Raw genomic sequence first — 17,663 nt, 5'->3', positions numbered from 1 at the left:
GTAAAAATCTCCATTCCGAATCTAAGCCTAATCCGTTCAGTAGTTTTTGCGTGAAAAAGTAACAAACATACACACATACTTTCGCCTTTATAATATTAGTGTGATTATTTATGGTTGACTAGCTAATGCCCGCGACTTCGTTCGCATGACATTTTTGAAAATCCTTCCTTTGAGTCCACGTTTTATATTATGATGATGATGCTCGCCACTTCTTCCGTTCAGGTTTTTAAAAATCCTGTGGAAAGAGATAATTAATTACTAATCTCTGACTAGGCTATCACCAATTTTTTCATCGAAGGCTTTTTGATAAGGATATTACGTTAAAAATATAATTTCTCAAAAAATCACTTTGTTTTTTTTTTAATCGAAGGCTTTTTTTGGTAAAGATATGAGATAATAATTTCTTGAAAAATCATTTTGGTTAAACCGATCACCAAGTGAGATAACGTACCTAAATGAAGCTTCATTATTGGAGCCATACTTTCGTTCCCAGCAAGGAACAAAATATAATAACTTCATAAGCTCTCATCAGACAAAACAAACAAAACAATAAAGAGAGAAATAAAACGGTCTTGGCGGCAGATGGCCGAGCAATTACTTGGCGACGCGAACTTATTCATTACATCCTTTACTTACTCACGCCAACAATTCATCTGGATCTATACGACATAATATATACAGTATACACACACGGTTCTTCAACCGTGGAATGAAACTTGAACCTCGATAGCTCAACGGTTATAGGAGCGGACTGAAATTCGAAAGGTCGGCGGTTCAAACCCCACCCGTTGCACTATTGTCGTAGACACTCCTAACACAAGCTTTACACTTTTCTCTAAAAAAATGTGCATTGTGGTAAGTGGTAATCACAGTTAGGGAACTTAACAGGGCTCTCTCCGTCACTCGTTTCATACAATCGTAGTTCCAATTTCATTTGAATATTAATCAACCAAAGTCCATGAAATTTTGCAGACATATTCTAGAAACTAATATCTGTGTCTGTGGTGTTTTAGATTTCTCTAAAAATATGTAGTTTTAAAATTACAGGGGCTCAAAGATTTGTATGAAAATTTTTAAGTCCGCGTAACTTTGAAACCGAATATTTTAACAGAAATCTGGAAAACCACAGACATAGATATTAGTTTCTAGAATATGTCTGCAAAATTTCATGGACTTTGGTTGATTAATATTCAAATGAAATTGGAACTACGATTGTATGAAACGAGTGACGGAGAGAGCCCTCTTGTCGAGGTTTCGATATCTCTGGCAGGCGTCAAATGTTAGTACATTGACGCAGGTAGCCCTAAGGTGCGAGGTTTTCTATGATTTGACGTCAGCATAGCCTAATATTTGACATACCATCGATTCAGGATCAGACCGAGAGTTCCCTCACTCTAGTTCACTCGGGTTCCGATGGTAAAGTCACTACGTCAAAGTAGTCTAGTCTCTAACTTCTCGAAAAAAGATGCTTTGTGAGGGTTCCGTATCTCCAGAGATAAAAAGGAACTCTTATAGGCTTAATAGCTCGTTTACACAGGCTGTGTAGGTAAGCGTTGCGTAAGCGTAGACGTAGCGCGTACCATTGCGTTGTAATGTATGGAACTGTATGAAACATGGTGGACGTATGCGTAACCCGGTGTGTTAGGGGTTTACGCGCGTCACTACGTACGCTTGGTGTGAATCGGCCTTTATAGGATCACTTCGTTGTCTGTCTGTCTGGGTCTTAGGGCATAGGGTATAGGGATCAATGTCTTATAGCACAAGTAAAGGACAGAAAGCCGAAAACCGTGAATTTGCGGCTACATTCCTTGGAACCCTTCCTCTGAGAGTCAAACTCGCGCTTGACCGATTTTAAAGCATGATGATGATGATGATAGTCGTCAAGCGCAAGCCTATCTTAACCTGCAATTAAAAATAATTATTGCTGAAAATATACTACGGTAATGAGTTTTTCTACTCTTTATACTCAGCTGAAAACTCATTCATTGAGCAAAAGCTCAGGTTATCTTTTTATTTTGTTAAGTTTTACAGAATGTAGGTAAAGGACCAACACTCTAACACCTATCTAGCGCACTGGCTCATTTTGAGTCAAAGTGCGTGAAAACAAACATAAACTTGTGCTGCTGTAATGTGGACCACTTCTTATCTCGTCAGATTCAGGACATGCGCGCGAGCGGGACGACGCTATGGTGACGTATAGTCGCGTCCCTTTCCCGGCGAAATTAATTTAGTCAGGGATATTGCTCGGGTCAGATATTATGCACATAATTATTGGGTTAGGTAATTAATTCAAGTTATCAAACTGTTAAGTGATTGGTAGTTTACTTTGGTTGGAAATAATGAATAATTTGCGCAGGTTACGTGCGGGTGTGCGGGGCGTCCTCCCGCCTCATACCCCGATTGCCACCTCAACTTGTCGCGGACTATACCTACCTTCAACATGACGCCTGCGACTTTATCCGCGTGGATATAGATTTTTTTAATTCCGCGAAAAAGCCGTTGACTGCGCTCTCACCTAGTGGTAAGTGATGATGTAGTCTAAGATGGAAGCGAGCTAACTTGGAAGGAGTATGGAAGTTTCATTAAACCCGTACCCCTGTTCGGTTTCTAGTATCTTCGCGGCATCGTGCAGAAACGCAGCGTTGCCGGTAGGATGTCCAATCTTATCGGCCGTGGCTAGTTACCTGGCCACGGCCGATGCCTCCCACCAGACCAGACCAGAGGCAACTTTGAAATTATAAATGACCGAATTACCCCCTACCGAGAATCGAACTCGGGACCTCTGCTTATAAGACCACTGCGCCAGGGAGGTCATCAAAACATCATCACTTACCAAGTTACATTAATTACCAAGCATCATCACTTTCCAAGTTAGCAGCAGGTGAAAGCAGGGTGAAACAATTTTTTAAAAAGCCATAGTGCGGCAAATGTTTATGGGCGGCGGTAATCACTTAACATCAGGTGATCCGCCTGCTCGTTTGCTCGCTAGTTTTATTTAAAAATCGCAGTGAGGGCTAACTTGTTATTAAGCTGTGCGTCCAAACGCTACTCATCGATAAAAAGTGAAATCTATACCTACCATTGCGAATGTGATTGTGCCCTGCATGGGCTACGGCAGACGACATAGCGGTCGACCGGCAAACGCTCGCCAAATCTCTGCACTACAAGGAAACTCATATTATGGCCACCATTTCCGCTTCATGATAAAATGCAATAGCGGTTGTAACTTGTAACCCATAAATATTTTATCCATGTGTTAAACAAGATAAAGTTGAAAACTAATACCCGACTACGATCGTCTTAATAAACGCTGAAATATTAGAGTTAAATAATTTTTCTGTCGCTTGGTATGTCTTGGTATATTTTTGATGTAGTGTATTTATATTCATGAATTCAGAATTTTCTCTTCTTTTATTTGACATCCCACTCGATACAATAGCAAAAAAATTTTTTTGGAGACCCCCACTTTTTTTGATGTAACATCCGTTACATCAATCTTTCAGACATCGGTCAATTTTTTCGTAATAGCTTATGGGACCGGACCTTAACAACGAATCAATTGACACCTCACTTAGTTTAGTTTAGCGCTACGGTGGAACACACAGAATCTGAATACAAACATACATATACAAATACATAGATAGACAAAGGTCTCTTGTAGGGACTTCCACACACCACGGTTTGCGCCGCGCGCCGTCATCAAGCACCTCCCAATTCGTTTGAACTCGTCTAGTGAGGTGGCTACCAATGCTACGCTTTCTGGAGCGAAGTCGCCATTAATAGCACTTTGGAAACCCAACGTCTAACAGCTTATTTTCCACTTTTTGTTTCAAATACCCAGGATTTAAAACTCACAGCCGATTGATTTAGCAGCGACCATTTTACATTTAATTTAATTTGTCCACAGCTGTATATAACTTCAACTCAAATAAACCGTTCCACTTGCCGCTGGCAGTCGGGGAGCTGGTGCACCTGGAGAGGGAGACGGCGCAGTGGTACTGGGGCAGCAGTCTGCGCAGGGACGCGAGCGGCGCCTTCCCCAAGCGATACGTCACCATACGCGACTGCAATGTGGACAGGTAACAGTTCCAAACCGGGCCAAACAGTTCCATTTGCCACAGGTTCCGCTGGTTCACCTGGAGAGAGCCGCTGCAATGATACTGGAGCAGCAGTCTGTCAGTAGAGACTTTAGAAGATCTTCCCTACAGTTCCCTACAGTGACTCTGTACACAGTAGCCTGTAACAGTAAACGGGCAAAAGCTACTGGTATAAAGCTGCCGGTAATTATAGTAAAAGTGATAATGTTTGAATGAATGGCGTCGCGCGGCGTGAATCACTGCTGTTATCAGTAGGTCGCCGACCCGCTCCGCTGATGCTGAGTACAGCACTTTTTGTCACTAGATTATTTTACTGTGAACTTGAACTATTTTTTTTAATTCAGCTACAAGTTGGCCCTTGACTGCCATCCCATCTGCTGGTAAGTGATGATGCAGTCTAAGATATGCAAGTTTTTTTATTAAGCCCATACCCGTTATCGGTTTCTACACAGCATCGTAGACAGCACTAAATCGCTTGTCGGCACGGCTAGGCCGGTGGGGTTGGTAGCTTGGTAACCACGGCTTGCTACGCCACGGTAAGCTTGGTAGCTTCCCACCCGTTCAGATCAGAGACAATTTAGAAATTATAAATTCCCAAGTTGCCCCTTCTGGGAATCGAACTCGGCATTCCCCGAACTCCCCCTTATAAGACCATTGCGCCAGGGAGGCCATCAAAATGACTACTGAATAACTAACATTTGGTGATTCATTTGACGTATCGAAGCTCCCGCAATACAATATTTTAATGCACTTTTATATTACATGGAATTTGGACTGTGTGATTATAAAAATTTAAAGGCGTACTTTTCTAGCTCTACACATCTTTCAATACGGACCGTTCTATTTCAAAGTGACTGCTTGTTTGGGAAAAAATGTTCGAGCCCTACCTTTTCAACATATTTCCTTCTGTATTGTCAAAGTGCTTTTGAATCGTCAAATTCATCTACCACGGGTTCGGAATATTCTTACCGAGAAGAAGTAGCAAGAAACCCGGTTCAATTCCGGCAGTATAGTCTAAAGGCTAAAGTGTTGGTGTGCAATGTTGGTGTGGTGGTTTAGGTGCGGGGAGACGGTGGTGGCGTCGGCGGGCGGCGGCGGCGTGGTGCACGACATAGCCGTCACGCTGCGGGAGTGGCTGCAGCACTGGAAGCTGCTGTACTTGGTGAGTTGACGCACTTTCAGCACTGGACGTATTTTTAACCGACTTAGAAAAAGGAGGAGGTTTTCAATTCGATGGTTTGGTGAAAATCTGATGACTATATTCGGAGATAGAGAACAGAACTCCTCAACGGATAAGAGTAAATTGCTCGCGAACGGTATAATGGCGTAGCAAACAGTAGGGTTTAACCAGGTATAGGATATTTTATTACAGTCGGGCCACTAAAAGTTGTGAATAAAATAAAAAAAAAACTTTTTAGTGTTTGTGGTTATGATGTCAGTTTTTATTTTATTTTTAAATGTTTTTATACGAAAAAAGTTCCAACCCACAATCAAGTTGAAATTGAGATGTAAAATTTGACTGTTTTTTATGTTTGTCATCTGTAGACAAATGACGAGCGGTTCAAGTTCATGGAGGTGAGCATGCGCGCTCTGTTGGAGCTGCGCGCGCAGGCCGCATCGGGCGCGCTGCCGCAGGACCTGCTGCGCCGCGTCGCGCGCACCGCCGTCTTCACCATAGACAAAGGAAACAGGTAACTGTAGAAATACTACTTTGACTACAAAGTAAAGAATTTCTAATGTGAGTCAGGTTAAAAGTAGCACAAAGAGATTACCAAGAGTTGTACAACATTTTTTGACTCCTTTCCTTGCCCATATTCCACGGGTGATTTTGATCCTTCGCTTTTTTTTTTATTCTTCGTCGTGCAGATTAGTACGTGGTCATCAAGGAGTGACGTTTTTGAGGGCAGATGTTATCCGCTTCACGAGCATTCGCCCCTCCTCCCTGCTGGCCGATAGTCTGGTACACTCTTGCATGGCACCGCCCATTTTGATCGCTCCATCGCGCAGGCGACCTATCTCGCCCTGCACTACAAGATGCTCAATAGAGTTGCTCTCACACCGGGGAGTCGTATCCAAAGAGCTGTTTATTTTATAGACTTTAACTACCGTTTGCCGTTCCAGAACGCTGGGCATGGAGCTGGCGGTGCGCACCGTGAGCGGGCAGCTGGTGGACCCGCTCACCACGTCCACGTTCCGCCTCAACGCGCTACATGACGACGCCAACTCCAGGATCGACAAGAACATGGTAACGTAACACCATACCTCTTCTCTTTCAGAAGACCTCTTCTCTTTCACCACACCTCTTCTTTTTCACCACACCTCTTCTCTTTCACCACACCTCTTCTCTTTCACCACACCTCTTCTCTTTCACCACACCTCTTCTCTTTCACCACACCTCTTCTCTTTCAGAACACTCCTCTTTTCACGAGTTCAAATAAATCCCTCGAATTATCTCAAATCGATCTTTAGCGTTCAAAGTGAACTAAACTGTAATGTAAATACGTTTATAATAACGACTATTTTTGTTTTACTATTTATTTATGTCGCGATAAGCTTTCACTGTCGCCCCGTCTACCTCTTAATTCCTCACCCCAACATGAAGGCGTTCAATAAAGTACACTCGAACTGGCAGCTATTTTTTATGGACAACCCAACCCTGGTAACGGGCCGCCATTTTAAAAAGTACGTAAAATTCGTATGCATATGCGCACAAGCGTATGACTCCGTCTTTATTTTTAAAAATACACCTGGAGAAGCGTTTCCTTTCTGGAGTTTTGTAATATCTTTGGAAGTATCCAATATTGATTTGTGTACCAGGAGACGACGCCCACCAGTCGGCCGACGAGTCAAACGCCCACTGTGCGCACGTACACCGTCGTAGTTAACATCAAGAACTTCGTGTGCCGCCTGAACGACACGGCGGAGCTGTCGCTCGCGCTGCACGACTCCGGCGGCAACAAGCTGACTGAGAGTGTGCTGCTGAAGTGGCCGCCCGGTCACCTGGGCGCGGCCGAACTCTTCACCGCGCCCTCCACCGTATTCACTGTGAGTACACCATCATACAGGATTTTACTTACGCACTTCTCCATACACACGCCTATTATTCAAATATTTGTTCTAGATCTAAATCAAAGCCAGATATCGATTTATCTTTCTTGCAATGTACAGTAAAATCATTCCTGAAAAGCGAGCTTAACTTGTGTCATTTTTGTTTGCAGGATCTAGGCAGTGACATAAAGAAAGAGAAGATCTTCCTAGTGTGCCATGTCGTCAGACTAGGATCTATGGATGCGCAGAATGTGGATCACAGGTAGAGACCTAAATATTTGTAGTGTTTTTTCTTGTTTTTGTTTTATAGAGTTTTTTGTTAATTATTATTATTAATAATTAGGAATTTTCGTAATAATTATTACGAATTACCAGAAAAAACAAATACAAAAAAAAAATGTATTTAGTTGTTACATAATATTGTTGCGCGAATGTTTCATCAGATAAATTTTCATACGGGTTTCAACTTTCAGCAATTAAATGGAGAGATTCTTCAAAACAGTTTAAGTGTATGATAATAAATGCAGACGGGAGTGGTGATAGTCAGTGGTTAGGACGTCGGCCTTCTTTTCCTGAAATCGGAGGCTCGATTCCGGAACTTTTCGTAGTTATTTGCATTTTAGGCAATTAAATATTACTTTCTTGTGAAGGGAAATATCGTGAGGAAACCTTCATGCCTGAGAGTCTTGCACACTGTTCTCGGCGGTATATGGAGTTCGCCAATTCGTACTTGGCTAGCGTGGTGGACTATGGTCATGAGAGGAGACCAGTGCTCCGTAGTGAGCCGGCGTGGTGTGGTGTTCCAGACGCAGCACGATGAGCCCCAGCACGCCGCTGGCGAGCTCGACGTGCATGCGGCGGCCGTTCGGCGTGGCGTGCGCCGACATCACGCAGTACCTGGCGGCCGACAACTCCGACAAGGAGATCCAGCTGCCCTTCTACGCGTGAGCATGCTGTCGCTTGCTTTATTATAATTACAAATCTTTACTACACACACAAATTATAGAAAAAACTTATACTGGCAAAGTGCGAGCCAGACTCGCGCACCGAGCGTTCTGTACACGCTTATTTCTTCCGACATTTTGCACGATAAATCAAAAACTATTATGCTTAAAAATAAATAAACATCTGTTTTAGGATGTACAAGTAAAGCCTTTACATATGATACCTCACTTGGTACAGTTATCTTATTTTGAAAAATGAAACACATTTTAATTATTTTTTCTGTGATACAACCACAAATTCACGGTTTTTGGATTTATTCGGCAGGTAGGTAGATATAGCACAAGTAAAGGATTACTTGTGCTATATCTACCTACCTGCCGAATTTCATAATTCTAGGTCAACGGGAAGTACCCTATTTTTCTTGACAAACACGACAGACAGACAGACAACAAAGTGATCCTATAAAGGTTCCGTTTTTCCTTTTGAGGTATGGAACCCTAACAATACATAAATACTTAAGGAACTATACAAAAGTATAAGCATACCAGAAGTGAACCTCAATAAAAATATAAGAAATAATAAATATAACCCTTATTTACATGATTAAGGCTTGATACTCAACAAAACTAAGTTAGCGCAATAATAACAGATGGATAAAACACGTCTGCACACTAAGATCGACCGAACCAAAGTCCCTCGAACTGTCGCAGGCCACTTTCAAGATAGTTTTCCGAGGTGGCGCCACTGTTGCGTTCCTAAAAACATTACCAACAGATGCCACGTGACTTCCGTTCAAAAGCGCGGCAAACATGTGCGATAACAAAAGGTGCAAGGACGGCCTTAAAGCTAAAGCCATTTCTTACACTTCAATTCTCTTGCAATTCTCTTGATGTTGGATTTCACAATCTTTTCCTTATCGCTAAATCTCCAAATAGTTAAACTGTATGGATTTGTATTAATTTCTTTTAGATGTGAAAAAGAGAATATGGATTCTCTCCTCAAGAAGGTGATCACGAACCGCGAGCTGAAGGACCAGAAGCAGTCGCAGGGGCTGTGGGTGTTCCTGCAAATGGTGGAGGGAGACTTGAAACAGGCAAGCGTTGATGTCCCACTGCCGGCCAGAACCTACCCTTGCATCGAGTGCTTTTACTCCTAATTAGTTCTGGGAATATTCATATTTCATAATTAGGAAGGTCTTATACAACGATTGTGTGTTATATTGTCGTGGTATACTCATTAGAACCGAAGCTGTACTCAGTCCCACTCCGGTCAGCCAATAAGGTGGCGCGTTCGTATGTCTGTTTTAAATTGTACACTTAGGTTGAAATCTATAGAGTGTGCTTTGACTTTGTTTAGACTTAAGTTTCAGTTAAAAAGAGACAAATTTAGCGGCATACCACTGTCTCGTTTTAACATTGCCTCTGTGTATGTCAGTGTCAGAGTCAACCTCTCTAAAGAGATTCACAATTTGCGGACTATTTTTATCCGCAATTTTTTTTATTACATTTATGGCCGATTTCCATGGTTCTTAGACGCTAAAAAAAGCATTTGTTACAGATAAGACAAGAAAACCCTCACATAGTGGTGGGGAACACAGCATTTGCGCGCAAAATGGGTTTCCCCGAGGTCATCCTGCCCGGCGACGCGCGCAACGACCTCTACGTGACCCTCTGCAGCGGGTCCTTCTCCAAGGGCGGAGGGAAGACTTCCGAGAGGAACATCGAGCTGGTGGCGCGCGTCGTGGACAAGAATGGACACACGGTGCCGGTGAGTGGGGAATACACCCATTGTACTCGAAATGGGGTTTTCCGAAATTATCGGCGTTATTGAACAAAAAATAGCGAGCAGGCGGGCCACCTGTTTTTTTGCAATTTTTAGTGATTACCGCCACTCATAAACATATTTGCAGCAGCAGAGGAACCGCCAATGCGTTGCCGGATCTTCAAAAACTAGTTGTACTGCCCCTTTTTTAATGTTCTTCACGTGGACGTGGCGTTGTCCGCAGGGCGTGATCTCGGTGGGCGCGGGCGTGCCGCTGGTGAGCGAGTACACGTCCGTCGTGTACTACCACGACGACCGGCCGCGCTGGCAGGAAGTCTTCAAGGTATCGAACTGTTTATTATTCTGATCTTCTTCCACTCGCTTCTGTCGTCTCTCATGTGCCGTCTTTTTTCCCCGTCCTCATGTATATATAACATTGTTCTAGTGATACGATTTTCTTCTATCAACATTACGTATCCATTATTGTCGCACCAGTACGGTCACTTGTAAGATATTGTCTTCATTTAACAATTTGAACGTTTAGAATTTGGGTTATTTTGGTATACCTAGAAACCTACAGCGTCCTGCGGTAGAGGAGCGGTGCGGGAGGGGTGTGATGACGTGACGCGAGAGCTCAGCGACTCGTCAACTTGTGACAACTGTCTCCCTCCCGCACCGCTCCACTACCGCAGGAGCCTACTCAGTTGTTTTTCATTTATTTATTTAATTACAGACTTAGTGAAAAGTGGACATTTTACACCAAACTTTGTAGACCAAAGCGCTACATAACAACTGAGACCGGTGTTTGCAATTTGCAGCCCAAATAGACCGTAGTCTGTACTCTGTGCTAGGGCTGACAAAAATCATCGGCCTTAAAAGATTAATTCGCGCTATACCTATAGTTATGCGCCATACCTATAGTTAAACACTGGTGTTGCCAGGTGTGTCTCAACATCGACGAGTTCAAGGAGGCGCACATCGTGTTCCTGTTCCGTCACCGCAGCTCCAACGAGGCGAAGGACCGCGCGGAGAAGCACTTCGCGCTGTCGTACCTGCGGCTCATGCAGAAGGAGGGCACCACCACGCCCGACACGCAGCACAACCTCGCCGTGTACAAGGCAAGTCGGTTCCATCACTTTAGCTGCTTTTAGGGAGTTTTATATATTCCATTCTTACCGTGTAGGTACAGTCTCACATTATTACCATGTAGATGTACTACTACTTATAAGTTACGCCTATGTGCTTGCGCAGAAATGTTATTTTTGAATGGCGCGACAATACCACAGCTAATGTGCGCGCGTTCGTCCGCTAGTAATTTTGCTTAGGTGCCATATTTTGTACGCACGAGTTGAGTGACAGCAAAATCCTAACGTAAAGCTATAAGGTCACTGATTTTGAAATCGTAATAAATAATTTGAAACTGGATTGTATGCTTTTTATTTTTACGCGAAAGTATGCGCCAACAACAGTTGTTCGGTTGTCAGATCGACTACAAGCGCGCTACGGGTAACGTGGACGTGGACACGGAGGCCGCGGCGGCGTGCCTGGGCCTGCCGTCGCGGCGCGACGAGCTGCCCGCCGGCTGCGACCGCGGCCTCACCCGGGGCCCGCTCGCGCTGCTGCATCGGGACTCCTTGCTTGTCGCCACTAGGCTGTGCTCCACCAAACTCACTCAGAGAGGTGAGTTCGATGTCAGTAGCAATCAGTACTACAAGGTTTCGCAGTGTAGGATCCACCGATCAGGTTACTGTGTCACGGCAACTTTGAATAATCTGATTGGTGGAATCCACACTGTTTTCGAACTGATGATTGTGAGGGCGAGTGAAATTTAATAAAGGAAGCTCATTTATGCTATCAATTTGAATTTTTCGTGCAGAAAACCATCGAAATTACTGACTACAGTCTGCGGCATTTCTTTATACAGCACACTGTGTCTGCGCAGACCCATCAGACTTTACACGCAATATTTGAGAATTTTCGAAAAGGCCCAAAAAATTCGAAACAGCTTCTCGAAATCTTACCCCACTAAAATGACTGAAAATGCTCAACTCAGAAACTCACCAGTTCTTGCCAGATCGCACTTAAAAACATGGTATTGTATTGATTGTCAGAGGAGATCCTGGGCGTACTAAAGTGGAGTACCCACCACGCCGAAGACACTCTACGGGAAGCGCTGATGCGGCTGCAGCGCGTGCCCAACGACGAGCTGGTCAAGTTCCTGCAGGACATACTCGACGCGCTCTTCAGCATACTCACACAGGTAACACGTGTTCAGACTTATTCTCATTTCTATCTAAGGGATGACATGTCAAATTGCCGATACGGGATCAGAACAGGAGTGTGCGTGAATTTACAGTTGACGATTTTGCTACTCAGCCATATCAAAATGTGTGTGCTTCACCAGATCGACGAAGAGGAGCAAGAGAGGAGCGAGCGCAGCTACGCCGTGCTGGTGCTGGACTGCCTGCTGCAGGTGATCGCGCTGGTGGCCGACCACAAGTACCAGCACTTCCAGCCCGTGCTGGCCGTCTACGTCGAGCGCAGCTTCTGCGACGCGCTAGCTTATGAGTGAGTGATATATTTTGTACATACACAACGACTTCTACGAGATTTCTACACTTTTTCTGGATGAAAGAAGTTGACACAGACAGATGGTCCCAAAAAATTCTTCCAAAAATTTCAATTCCTCAATTATAATGTTCCATGGATGTAAGGGCAACCCAAAGCGATTCAGAGACTGCTAGAAACCAATAACTAACTATGCGTTAAATTTTTTAGACTTACGCTGTTTTTGTTAACTTGTGCTGGGAGGGATGATTTGTTCACCCTATAAACCTTATTTGATATTTGTTGTCGGCAGAAAACTAATATCTATCATGGTGTGGACGATCCGCTCGGCAGAGCAGGGCGAGGTGGCGTCCAAGCGCCTGCTGCAGTGCATGAAGTGCCTGGAGAGTCTCGCCAGAGTGCTGGTGCGCTCGCGCCAGCTGCGCGCCGCGCTCGGCTCCCGCGCGACGGCCGTATCCCGCAGCAGCATGGAGAACGGCATAGAGGAGCCTGCCTACTGCCCGCAGCTGCAGGTGACTTTCAGCCTTATAGCTAGTAGGTATTATAGTAGTAGATAGAGTCTATATTATAGAAGAGTAATACAATGGAGAAAGATACAGGGACCAGGGAACCCATCTACTTTTCCCCAGCTACAGGTGAATTTGAGCCTTATAGCCAGCGTATCAGAGATTAGAATTCTATCGAGCGGCACTGTATTCAGTTTTCAGCTTTTGTAATTTAGCTCTTCCTGAAACCATCTTTATTGTCACAGTTGTTCGTAATATTGTACGCACTACCGAAACGCAGTTTTTCCTTATTTATACTTATATCACTTATATTTATACGTATAATAATAATAATTACGATTTATGGCAGAGGATGTGTGTAAAACACACAAACGAATGCTTTAGTTTATAGATCTGATGTAAATGGGTAAGAAACCCGTATTACCTCCTTATAACCCCTTAAAATATATCCCTTGAGTTACGCAACATTGCAAATCTTCTTGTTCTTGTGCTCTAGTGAGTTGCGAAAATCCTGCGCAGGAGTTTGGTTTGAAGATTTTTGTCTGGTGAGTTTACGCTAGGTAGACCTGAAAATATTCGCAAGCATTTTACTTACCCTTACACACCTTATTGAAAGTTCAAAAATATATTGTGGTGTGCAGAATCTCCTGGAAGCGCTGGTGTGGCTGATGCGCTGCGGCGACCACGCGCTCACGTGCCAGGGCTCCGCGCTCAAGTACCTGCCGCACGCCGTGCCGCACATGATCAAGATATACCCCGACACGCAGCTCAGGTATCCACAATCCACATGCTTTAAACCCTTTTTAGGGTTCCGTATTAGTAACTTGATTTATTCATCATAATGTGTTGCCATTCCGTTGAAATTGGTAACTGATTAAAATAGAATATTATATTTTTATTCAAGTAAACTTTTAAAAATGCTTCTGAATCGTCAAAAAAACTTTTTCGAATTTTCGATTTTTCGACTGCTTCTATTTTGAAAAAAAAAGAGCAACTACCTACTGAGTTTCTTGCTGGCTCTGTCAATAGAATCTGCTTTCCGAGCCGGCGGTGGTAGCCTCGACATATCATAAGTGGCGCATGAATTACGCGTAATCTGCCTATGTGAAGTAAATGAATTCATATAATTTCATGTCAAATAATAACACAATATAATAATATTGTCAGCGAGTACATAGTGTGGGCGCTGGAGGCGCTGCCGCTGGGCCGGCTGTCCAACCAGCGCCTGCACGCGCTGCTGGAGCTGGTGCGCGGGCCGCTGGGCGCCGCCGCCGCGCCGCGCGCGCGCCTGCTGCCGCACCTCGCCTCCACGCTGCGCGCGCTGCTGCGGGCGCCCAACGAGGTACACCCACACGCACATACATCTCGCCTCCACACTCAGGGCTCTAACTCAAGACTCACTTTGACTTTAAAACGAGACAGATTTATGTGAGAAATATACATTTGTTTTTTTTTCTCTGTGTCGTTGTTCTCTGTCTGTGTCGTTTTAACTCTATCTTGAGGCTAAGCAAAGTCAGAGTGCGCTCTATAGATCTAACCTTAAGGCGAGCGCCTCGCGGCGGAGTTGTCTGATTATTTTAGTCGAACAGTACAGAAGTAACACGCAAACATTCAACAAATCCTCAAACTATTGATGGGTCGGAAATTCTGTCAAGTTTGAGTTAAAATTCAACAAATCCAACATTGTCCAATTTTATTATAACACAACTAAACATGAAACTTTTCACCCAACACAAAGAAATTATTATTTGTGGGATATATTGTTTTATCATGAATGGCTCTATGCACCAACTCAGTTTGAGTCCGAGAAATGGTCGCACTACCAAACAACCATTTATTTTTTTCATGGCTACATATTAACTTAAATGCACTCAGCAAAAAATACGTTTTTGGTACATTTTCCATAGTCCACCAAATATCAAAGGCCTAATTATAAGTGTCTTAAATAACAGAGCTTGCAGGCCTCTGCTGTTGTTACTTTAGACGCAAACTCAGTCCAAAGTTTTTTTTGGTCCATATTTTCTCGGATTCGGATCGGGCTAGTGCACAAGCCCCCTAATTGGGTACAATCACAAATTGGGATTGGAGTTTTTGGGCTTATTGTGTTCATGGTACAGGAATTAACAATGTTGTAACAGGTATAGTTTTCAAAGGACACACAACATTATTTGTATACAAAGTACCTCAAAACGTTAGGTCGTGGTATGTCCGTGTGTTAACTGTGTCCGTCCGTGTGCGCGTGTCCACTCCACCCTGTGATGGTATGTATGCACATGCACCTAGCTCCTCAACTATGCCGATGCATCGAGATTCGACCGACCACCAAAATATTTGATCACTTTTGTTTTTGTAAAACAAACTGAACCTATTGACTGAGAATATAATTATCCAATGACATAGCTCCCAGTTATACATCACACCAAAATTCACTGATCTGATTGCTTGATTTTGCCCTAATTAAATACTCATCATCTTTTTTGCAAATCTCTAATAGAACTCATTGCTGTTGGTGAAAATATGTCGCTACATATCCATGAGAGTGAATTTAATTTCTAACCTTTTGTAATATTTACTTTGACGTGTTCCGAAAATGCTATTAGTAGACTAAACTATTTGAAAGCTTCAACTATCAAATTGGTTTCATATTATCTAGTCAATTTGTACAAACGATTGTCGGCCAAATCTCGATGGTGGCAGAGACGAAAGTCGGCTGTACGCGCGCTCGCAGATCACCAGGTAAGCCACGCTATGCACGCCGCCTGCCGCACTCTTCCATGTTGCTTTGATAACTCAAGTCGTAGAACGAGCTCACTGACTCTACTGTACCACTCTATTATAACTCTTAGGCTGAGAGTTATAGAGCATACTTTGATTTAGCTCACATCTAAGCTTCAGTTAAAACGAGACAAATTGTTGTCAACGATATAAAGCTGTCTCGTTTTGACAGTGCCTGAAGTCACAGCAAAGTCAAAGTACGCTATATAAATCTCAGGCTAAAGGTCCGTTCAGATAAGCAGGAGGAGAACAAATAAAATCGTATTTGAAATTGAGTTTTAAGACATTCAAGGTTTAGTTTTACATTGACAATGGGATACTCATGCTTTTAATGAGGGTTTATGTTTGATATGTACTTGTTCTTTAATTTGCCGTAAAAATATGGGATGCCACAGAAAGTTATCCTATATATATATTGGTGAATTGAGTAATTAGTATTAATTTAACTGGGACCTTTTGAATGCTCGCAGCAAATATAATTTAATGACTGTAACTTAGTTCTCCATTCTTTTAAATTAATTTTCTGTCAAAAAGATTGATAACTCAAGTTGTATTACCACAGTACTAGAATTAGAATAGATTACCCATTAGAACCACAATATGAAACTGGTTTAAACTTCATTTAAAAGGAGTTTAGGAGAAATACAGTGGGGTTTAGACTTGCACTAACATTCACTAGGTTTTTGAAAGTAGTATCACCTATCGCTTTGCACGTATCGTCTTCGTTAAAAAATTAAGAAGATTGATGGATTTTCAAAGACGGTGGTGGTTATCATTTTCGGCCAATAAAATGTTTGATTTGATAAAGTACTTACGTAATTACTTAGTCCGTTTTCAATATTGAATCTATCTGTAATGTGTAGACAAATTACTTAGCAACGTTGTAATTTATTAAGAAAAACCAAATCATCTTTATATATAACAGCATTGCTAAGAAACTTATAGATCTACAGATTATAGATAGATTGAATATTGAAATCGGACATGTTAGCTTGTAAATACATTTTAAAATCTGTCAATCAACAAAGATATAATTCTTAGACTTCAACATTAAGTTTTGACAAGTGTTACTCAAAATTTAGTTTTTGAAGTAATTTTTTACCTTAGATTACGTTAGACGCTGTGTGAACGGTAGTTGAGAAGCCTAGTATAGTTGTTCTATTTCACTACGACCGTTCAGCTTTGGTTGTAGTAGTGAGTGTACCGATAAGCGATAACGCGTTTGTGTGCGTAACATATAACCGCGCCACGCACACTACAACAATGTGTACGTGTGCACTCACACAGTCATAGCCAAACGGTCATGGTGAAATAGAACATGTGCAACAATTGTAATCAGTCATGTCGTAATGTACTCAGGCCTGCGCACCGGCATCTTGCGGTATGCACACAAAACCGTGGCCTTAACAATCACAACACTACTGTGTCACAAGTCATATAATCTTCCTATATCCATACTTCTTTATATAATATATCGTTTTACGCACACCTTTACTTATCATGTAATATTAACGCCTGATTTTAGGGTTCCGCACCCAACAAAATAAAGCTCTATTGATGCCACTCTGCTGCCTGTCTGGCTGTCTATCTGAATCATGTCACAGGTCTCTAGTTCGCAGACTAAATGAGTTACAGATCTGAAATTTTGGTATTTGGTGTAGAAACGTTGACCCAAAACCAAATATTGAAATAAAAATTCAATTAAAGGATCCAGATCTAAATAGTAGAAGTCAATAACATTTTAGTATTTCCAATCATCATATTATGTTTAATAACGAATGAATAAAGACGTTTTGCCATTGAAAGTTTATTTGGCGATCAAAAATACAAAGCTCTGTGAATAACCAAACACGAACTATGTAAAGCGATCACTATGCATCAATCACAATAATTTTATCATTATAGAAGGCATAAGATAACCACTGACATAATAATTTACTTTCCCTCATACTTTATTAATTAC

The 17,663-nt window shown here is 42.5% G+C and overlaps 1 protein-coding gene across 6 annotated transcripts in view; it reads left to right on the top strand.

Moving 5' to 3' along the window:
• The window catches only part of LOC123877860 (dedicator of cytokinesis protein 1), a 43,848-nt gene that overhangs the window by 7,945 nt on the left and 18,240 nt on the right, over positions 1 to 17,663 (top strand). For all 6 annotated transcript variants that reach the window (XM_045924790.1, XM_045924789.1, XM_045924788.1 and 3 more), the window contains exons 2-18: positions 3,908 to 4,079; positions 5,157 to 5,259; positions 5,643 to 5,788; positions 6,219 to 6,342; positions 6,915 to 7,142; positions 7,316 to 7,407; positions 7,952 to 8,089; positions 9,060 to 9,183; positions 9,648 to 9,857; positions 10,096 to 10,194; positions 10,793 to 10,969; positions 11,336 to 11,531; positions 11,963 to 12,111; positions 12,256 to 12,419; positions 12,712 to 12,931; positions 13,567 to 13,697; positions 14,093 to 14,267. In XM_045924790.1, the coding sequence (XP_045780746.1) occupies positions 3,908 to 4,079; positions 5,157 to 5,259; positions 5,643 to 5,788; positions 6,219 to 6,342; positions 6,915 to 7,142; positions 7,316 to 7,407; positions 7,952 to 8,089; positions 9,060 to 9,183; positions 9,648 to 9,857; positions 10,096 to 10,194; positions 10,793 to 10,969; positions 11,336 to 11,531; positions 11,963 to 12,111; positions 12,256 to 12,419; positions 12,712 to 12,931; positions 13,567 to 13,697; positions 14,093 to 14,267 (2,648 nt within the window). The remainder of the gene's footprint in view (positions 1 to 3,907; positions 4,080 to 5,156; positions 5,260 to 5,642; positions 5,789 to 6,218; positions 6,343 to 6,914; positions 7,143 to 7,315; positions 7,408 to 7,951; positions 8,090 to 9,059; positions 9,184 to 9,647; positions 9,858 to 10,095; positions 10,195 to 10,792; positions 10,970 to 11,335; positions 11,532 to 11,962; positions 12,112 to 12,255; positions 12,420 to 12,711; positions 12,932 to 13,566; positions 13,698 to 14,092; positions 14,268 to 17,663) is intronic.

This window comes from Maniola jurtina, chromosome 24 (assembly GCF_905333055.1).
Source record: "Maniola jurtina chromosome 24, ilManJurt1.1, whole genome shotgun sequence".
NCBI classification, from domain to species: domain Eukaryota; kingdom Metazoa; phylum Arthropoda; class Insecta; order Lepidoptera; family Nymphalidae; genus Maniola; species Maniola jurtina.
The sequence above is the reverse complement of the archived record's forward strand: the minus strand, read 5'-3'. Positions and strand labels throughout refer to the sequence as shown.